Source organism: Triticum dicoccoides, chromosome 1B (assembly GCF_002162155.2).
Source record: "Triticum dicoccoides isolate Atlit2015 ecotype Zavitan chromosome 1B, WEW_v2.0, whole genome shotgun sequence".
In the NCBI taxonomy this organism is placed as follows: Eukaryota; Viridiplantae; Streptophyta; class Magnoliopsida; order Poales; family Poaceae; genus Triticum; species Triticum dicoccoides.
This window is the reverse complement of record NC_041381.1, coordinates 450,426,172-450,434,528: the sequence shown is the minus strand read 5'-3', so window position 1 is coordinate 450,434,528 and position 8,357 is coordinate 450,426,172. Positions and strand designations below refer to the sequence as shown.

At 50.9% G+C, this 8,357-nt stretch overlaps 1 protein-coding gene across 1 annotated transcript; it reads left to right on the top strand.

Annotated features, from left to right (window-relative positions):
• The first annotated feature begins 1,998 nt into the window (after positions 1-1,998).
• On the top strand, positions 1,999-6,526 carry LOC119340523 (probable pectinesterase/pectinesterase inhibitor 41). The gene is made up of 2 exons (XM_037612449.1): positions 1,999-3,026; positions 5,534-6,526. Exons 1-2 carry the CDS (start codon positions 2,039-2,041, stop codon positions 6,232-6,234), a joined length of 1,689 nt encoding a protein of 562 aa, XP_037468346.1. The 5' UTR covers positions 1,999-2,038; the 3' UTR covers positions 6,235-6,526.
• Positions 6,527-8,357: the final 1,831 nt, after the last annotated feature.

The window sequence follows — 8,357 nt, the reverse complement described above, 5'->3', positions numbered from 1 at the left end:
CTATTTCTGGTTTTCGTGATTGGTTTTCTTTGAAAACTACCTCAACCGCTCAATATTTTATTCACTTACCAAATATAAATTATGTTTTAAGTACTAATTCAAGTTGTAGCAAAAATTTATTTCTGTACATAATCACATTCACAACAAAATGGCAGGTAAATCACATAGATGCATAGAAAAAATTGTGTCCTATTGTAGCGCATGGACAATTATCTAGCACTAAGAAAACACAGTTAGTACAACTAAGCCATTTAGCTTTGACAAATAATAATAATTCTAAGCTAACAGATCAACCAAACAAGAATATTTTGCCATTTTCATTGTTGTATTTACCATGTTTGTAAAGCCAAATTTACTCTTGATCAACCTTTGGTAGAATTAAATTCACTCCTTACCACTTGAAAGTTTGTAAGCCGTCCTCGCGAGCGGGCCAAGTTGCTTAGGTTGTATCTATATTGGTCAAGCTCCAGGTTGGTTCTGCATGTGTGTGTGTGTGTGTGTGGGGGGGGGGGTGTTATGCCTGTATGAAGAGTTCTCCCCTCGTGTTAGACCATGCCCATCGCCGTTACCTGTCGTGTCGACTGCCTCCGGGAGTGAAGTCATCACAGAGGTTGTGCCTCCAGTGTGGTAGATGATGCCTGAGATGCAGGAGCTATGTGGTGATCCAACGTCACATATATCGATGGTGCTACCAAAGGAGATGGGCTCAGCAGGGGCACTGTCGATGGCCACGACGCCCTCACCACTGTCGTTGGAGCCCATCCTGTCACTCGCCATTGTGAACAATGGATGTTTTTATGCTATTGTCACTCACTCGTCTAAGTCTCTTGGGTATGTGGTGTTTGTGGGTGACAAGGTTGATGAGACCGGTCCATTGGCACTTAATTTTGAGGCTCTCTTTATGAAAGAGTTTTGCGACTCGCTTGCCAGCTTGGAGGTGACTAGCCCTTGATCTGGCAAGAATACGGCTTGTCTCTTGGTGGGGAAGGCAAGGTCAATAAGGCGGAGAAGGCCTTAGGAGCAAGGGCAAGAAGAGTGCCATCATGAGGAAGGTATTCATGATTTCTTAACAGATGGCCCTAAGTCTCTTGAGCCGTCCTTATGATTTGGTTTGTCAGCATGATTTAGGTGGTGTGTGTAGTTGAATTGTCTTTTTGGGAGTTCCTTTGCGATGTAGGACGCGAGGGCTTGTGATAGTTGCGCGTTTGATACGTTTGTCAGGTCGATCGTGTACACATGGGGTTTCATACTTGCAGTAGTCCACATGTGATTTTTTTGTATCTTTTTTTCAATTTCCCTGTTAATAAATTGAGCAATTCTCTTATGCTTAATTAATCACAAGTCCAATCCTTTGCTTCTGTTTAGAAAAATAAATAAAATGAAGTTGTCTTTTTCACATAAATCTATCTTTGGAGTAGAATATACTACATAGTTAATCTTCGGGGCAAATCTTTTGCCTCTGTTTTAACAAAATAAAATGAAATGAAATGGAAGCATCTTACGTTTTCGCATCCATCTGTCGAGTAACTGTACTACAATGTTAGGCATATAAATAAGATTTTATACTGAGTACACAGGTCAGGTCAACCACGAGCTCTGGCCAAACAAAAGGTCAACCCAAGCCGTTTAACTTTGACCAATAGAACAAGCCGAGAGATCGCCATTTGAATCCGGCCAAACAACCCAAAACACAATCGATTATTGCCTTGTCCTCTATCCAAACATGTGCGTCCATGGTCCATATGACCAGCCTCTCCATTCTCCAGTCCAAGCGTGCTCGGCCTAGACGCACACTCGCCGCCCACTTGCATTCTGTCCACGCGCTTTTTCGAGGCGCAAAAAGCTCTCACACTCTCTCACTCGAGCTCACCAAAATCTGATCCTAATTAATTAATCCCCTCTTGGCCTAAAGATCAGTAGATCACCATGAAGACCTGCTCATCTTCACCTATAAAAATGACCACCGATCAGTGCCTATCGATCACCAAAACACACGCAGAAAACATATGCACAGTGCCACATAGTTCAGCTAGCTACCATGGCGCTCTACTATGGCAGCGCCCTCTCGGCCGTCCTGCTGCTCTCCTTGTTGGTTCTCTCGCTCTCTGACGACGCGCCACCGTCCACACCGGTGTCACCTTCCACCGCGTGCAACGACACGACGGACCCCACGTTCTGCCGGACCGTGCTGCCGCCGCACGGCACGAGCGACCTATACACCTACGGCCGCTTCTCCGTCGCCAAGTCCCTGGCCAGCGCCAACAAGTTCGTCGGCCTCGTCGACCGCTACCTGTCCCGCCACCGCCACCTCTCACGCAGCGCGATCGGCGCGCTGCAGGACTGCAAGCTCCTCTCCGAGCTCAACGTCGACTTCCTCTCCGCCACCGGCACTGCGCTCCAGGGCACGGAGACGCTCCTCGACCCGCAGGCCGACGACGTGCAGACGTTGCTCTCAGCAATCCTGACCAACCAGGAGACATGCCTCGATGGCCTGCAGGCCGCGTCGGGGTCGTGGTCCGATCGTGGTGGCGGCCTCGCCGAGCCCATCTCCAACGGCACCAAGCTCTACAGCCTCTCGCTGTCGCTCTTCACCAGGGCATGGGTGCCCACGGCGAAGGCGCCCAAGGGAGCCAAGAAACCGCACCACGGCCACAAGAAGCCGCCGGCAGCCCCGGCGCATGCGAGGAGGGGGCTGTTCGACGCGAACGACGTGGAGATGGTCCGGAGGATGGCCATCGAGGGGCCACAAGGGACGGTGGCGGTGAACAGGGCGGTGACCGTGGACCAGGGCGGCTCCGGGAACTACACGACGGTAGGGAACGCCGTGGCGGCCGCGCCAACCAACCTGAACGGCAGCGCCGGGTACTACGTCATATACGTGCTCGCAGGCGTGTACGAGGAGAACGTGGAGGTGCCCAAAAAGATGAAGTACGTCATGATGATCGGCGATGGGATCGGACAAACGGTGATCACCGGCAACCGGAGTGTTGTCGACGGCTGGACGACCTTCCACTCGGCCACCGTTGGTAAGTGTACAATGCATATATGTATACCAGTATACCACACATTACTTTCAAGGTACAATGATACGCAACCGTTGACAACGATCAGATAAACTCATCGGGCACTTCAACATTTTTTTTGGGTCAAACCTTTTGGTCTTTCACCATCACTTAGGCATAGAACATACGTCCATATATATTCATGTATATAGTTATGTAAGTCGCGTGAATTTAGAATTTGGGTCAGTTGTTTTTCACGTGAAGGAAGAAACAACTGGAGGGAAGGAAGGAGCTCAGCGGAGAAGTCCTCTGGGTCTATTTTTGGGTGGCAGACGACCCCATTATCTATCTTAGGGGTGTGGGGGTGGTGCAGATTCACCAAAAGAAGGACATCGCCGGGGTCAGAAAAAACTGAACATCGCCTGGGTTAGAGGGATGGCCGGGGTCGGTGGCAACACGGCGGTGGGTGGCGGTTGTGGGGAGGGCGGGAAGGTGAGGCTGGCGTGGGAACCGCATGCCACTTGCGGAGGAGCCTGACGGTTAGGCCGGTGGTACGTGGACCGGTTTCAAGGAAGAAGATGAACAGGAGGTTGGACGGGAGGTTGAAGAAAGCGATCTGGCCCTTCATATCGCATCCAACAGTTTAGATAAATCGATTGACCCTAAAAAGATTTTCAATCGACTAGCCACTAGCCACTCCCATGGTTATACTCCGTATTTTTACGGATATAGCAGGTGCTCTATTTTTGCACCAAATGTATCATTTTAAGGCATACCGAGTACTCTACAAAGTAAACTAATGTACACACGGGCACACACACATGCAGATGCACACACATTTGTCTTTTTTTTTTTCTAATATATAAGCACGCAGATCGCTTGCGTGTTCCGGAAAAAGGAAAATAGGAGGAAGTGATGAAACTTTACAAACATGCACTACACATCTATATGTATCATGTATGTATTTTATCTGGATGTTTTCTAACATAGAAAGTTGTTTTTTCAAAAATCAAGCTCAAATAGCAATTTGCGGAAAACAACAGCTTATGAAATCATCTTACGAATGGAGGAATTATGCAAAATCAAATTTAAAAGGTTTGGACGATTTTTGGTTTAAGACTTTTTTAAATCAGTTTAAGAATGGAGGGACTAAATGTTAAGATTGGTTTTTTTTTTGGCGAAAATGATCCAGATCTATTATCAAAGTTCATCGGAAGTACAAAACTTCTCGGACTCTGATAAAAAAAACAAAGCATCTGGAACATAATAAAAATTACATTGATATTCCAAGACCCCCAAACAACCACTACTGTCGCCAGAACGAGCCGCTGATGCGCCGCTGTCGCCGCTCCCTTACGGAGCCGGCTTGATCTTGTCGATGACAGCCGAAAAGTCTTCGTGCACGTGCCCATAAGGACTAGCGCCCTGTAGCCGCAGTCGTCGCCGTTGAACCCTTGCATAGATCTGAAGCACCTGACACCAAATCTCAGGACAAGGACAAGAAACCCTAACCTCACCGTCACAAAGAGACGGCAAGAATCTACGCCAGAGCTACGTCGACTACGTTCACACGGACGTACTCAAGGAGGATCGGAATCCGAAAGACAAATTCGAAGAAGTAGCGCGCACCATCCGCCTGAGTGTCGCACATGCAAGGACTAAAAAAACCTAAACTAAACTACTAACTGGAGCGGAGGCACCGGGATTTCCCTCCCTGCCACCGGCCGCCAGAGCGGCAAGTAGAGGGGAGACGAATCCATGGACTCGCTGGTGAAGTTTGAAGAAAGAGTTTGCCCTAACCGCCTAGGATTAGGGAAGGAAAACGAAAACCACACTTTTGCTTAAATGTTAAGATTGTTTTTTTTATGGAAAGATTGTTGTTGTTTGATATGGACCAAACAAGAGACAAAGCTGGAACTAGTGGGCATTTGTGAGCTTTGCACTTCGAATAAAAGAAGTATAAAATGGGAGTGACACTAGCTAGGCGTGCCCTCTGCTGGCAAATGGCTAGGGAGGATGAAACCTAAAAACATCGCTTTGATTTGGTCCCATGACACCAGTGCTGGTAATGGAGCGAATTAATGAGTTGGTCCGTGTCGGATCTCAATTTTGTCTCGTGTCTCGTCCCATCATCATGCACTACCTAGTTGCGCCCAGAGAGCAAACATGCGCACACATATGCGTCACTTTCCGCTAACATGTCCACAAATTTTACTACCCCGTCCGGGTTTACTGGTCTCATTGATTTCGTGCTAAATTTTGATCATAGATTAAACTAACAAAATGTTCACGCATGTCATCAAAGATTATGTTTTTGAAAATTATGTTCAAATACGAATCTAATGAGATAATTTTTGTTGACATGCATTAACATTTTATTAGTTAAATTTTTAGTCAAAATTTGACGCAAGCTATAAAGGGGACCTATAAACCAGGACGGAGGTAGTATTATAGTAGCGCGGAACTATAATATTTTGATTTCAGTAACTTAATTTTTGGATGAACTTAATTTGAATGTACGCATGGCACAGCTGTGCATGGACAAGGATTCGTGGCGATGAACATGACGATCCGGAACACGGCCGGCCCGGCGAAGCACCAGGCGGTGGCGCTCCGGTCGAGCGCCGACCTGTCGACCTTCTACAGCTGCAGCTTCGAGGCGTACCAAGACACGCTCTACACACACTCCCTCCGCCAGTTCTACCGCGGCTGCGAGGTGCACGGCACCGTGGACTACGTGTTCGGCAACGCCGCCGTCGTGTTCCAGGACTGCACCTTCTACTCCCGCCTCCCCATGCAGGGCCAGAGCAACACCGTCACGGCGCAGGGCCGCACCAACCCGGAGCAGAACACCGGCACCTCCATCCAGGGCTGCACCCTCCTCCCGTCCCCGGAGCTCGCGGCCAATGCCGCCTTTGACACGCGCACCTTCCTCGGCCGGCCGTGGAAGAACTACTCGCGCACGGTGGTCATGGAGTCGTACATCGGCGGGCTCGTCGACGCCACGGGGTGGATGCCGTGGTCCGGAGACTTCGCGCTCGGCACGCTCTACTACGCCGAGTACAACAACTCTGGTCCGGGTGCCGACACCGGCCGTCGGGTCACCTGGCCGGGCTACCACGTGCTAGGCGACGGCGCCGATGCCGGCAACTTTACCGTCGACAGCATGGTGCTCGGGGGCAACTGGCTGCCGCAGACCGGCGTGCCCTTCACCAGCGGATTGAAGTATTGACCCGTCAACTTATCATATATGCTTTGAACTGTAGACATATATTTACAGTAGGTAAATCACCTACTGTTTGTCGTAAAAAACTACAAACGTATTGATGATGTGGTCTGACTACTTCGGCTTAACTATATGATTAGAGGTGGAAGGACGTACGTAAGCAACGATAACAGGTACAGTAGTGTTATGTGGATTTGCTAGCCGGCTACTTTTTGCTACCTATAGATCTTTTGTATACGTGTGTAACAATGAGATAAAGTTGTATTACATGGAAAGCTAATTGTGGTTCACAGCCTAACATTTTGGTGCTTTTGTTGTTTGGCCATCTTATTTTTTTTATCTCCTTAACTCTGACTGTACACAATTTTCAAAAATGTTATTTTTCGAATTCTTGTTTGGTATGCAAATTTGTGATCCTCCGAGAATGCCCTTGGACCCTCCTTAGTTTAGCCGAATAAACATTTTTTAAAAAAAATGATGATGTGGCTTCTAAAAATTTAGTTCATTTTGTTAAACTAAACATGATCAAAGAATACCTTAAAAGGGTACCCATTTGCACCTCAAAGTCTAGTGCGACCACATTGTCGAAGGTTGGGTGCGACATATGCCAAATGATGGCTTATCATGGTGGGGGCGAGTAGAACGTCCCCGGTGCCTGGAAGCGGGATAAGGCGTAGACACGAACGCCGGCGTACTTTACCTAGGTCCGGGGCTCTCCTAGGAGATAACACCCCTAGTCCTGCTCTGCGGGGTCTCCGCATGATCACTATGGCGCAAGTGATGCAAAGTTGCTCCTTGAGCTGTATGCTAGAGGAAGGAGAAGGCAGGGCTAACTCTCCTGCTCTAGGGAAGTGGCTAGGTCTAATGGGGTGGGAACCCTTTGCATGGGTGCCCTGGGGGGTTCATATAGGCCTACCCCCTAGGGGTACAATGGTAATCTGGCCGGCTGCTGGGCCCGGCTGTCAGCGTCTCCGGCCTCCGGCTTCTCCGCCGACTACTGGGGCCGCCGCCTGGTGGGCCCCGCCGACTGGTCGGGTACGGAGCCGACAGGCCGCTCCCGCTGCTGGCGGGTCTGGTTGGTGGCTGCTCACTGTAGCCGTGCTGCTAATGACGCGGGCTTGGTCAACTCAGTGTGGCTACAGTCCCGCCGCCTGGCGGGAGATCACTGTATCCACATCTGGTCACATCAGGTTAATGGTGCACTTGCTTTGAGGGAAGGGACGGCCGCCTGCTGGAGGCCGGCCTCCCCCTGGCCTGACTGGTTCGGCATACGCCGTCTTCTGAGGTGTCGCTACCTAGTAGGACCCGCAGCCTGCGGGCCGTACCGACAGGTCGTCGTGGGGAACAGGGCTCCGCCTGTCCGGAGTGACATCAGGGGAAGGTGGCAACAGTGCCATGTCGTGCGGAGATCTCCGCCTGTACGGGACACTGTGGCCACGCCAAGCCCAACATTCGGGGTGAGGGGCTTCACTGTTGCCACGCTCCATCTTGTCCTCTTGATGGGGGCACGAACTCAAAGGGCTCCAGGTGGCCGCCTGATCGACGCCGTCTTCTCTAGAGGCCGGCTGACTAGAGCCGGCTGCTTGTGGTGCCGTCTATAGGTGGTTGGCCGTCCTCTGGGGGCCGGCCATTGGGCTAGCCGGCCCCCGGAGGGCGTTGCTTCAGCTTGGGACATTGCGGGGCGAATCCGGCCCAAACTTTTGATATGTTCAGGGACTCGGGTGAGGCTACCCGTGGCCCATTACTCCGACAGTAGTCCCCGAAGCCGGTGAGGCGTTGTGGTCGAGGGGCCACGAAGTCTCAGCGGCTTCCCCCCTCACCGAGCTCTAGGAGAATGTTCGATCCGCCTTGTGGCGGGCCGATTGTAGAAGTCGGCTTCGACTAGGTAGGATTATCAGCCAATTTTGAACTCCAAGGCGGGAAAACATGTGGCGTGCCTGCTAAGCCTCCCCGGGCGGTTGCCCGCCATGGGCACGCCATGCGGCGCACGCCAGCCCGACCAGCCTGCCATCCCACGCTCCTAATGGGATGTGACAGCGGGTCGGGCCCGCCACTACCGGGCCTCGGCACGCGGGCGGATCCGCTGTGCCGAGGGGGGCGGTTGCGATTGCCACGATCGCTCGAGGCGT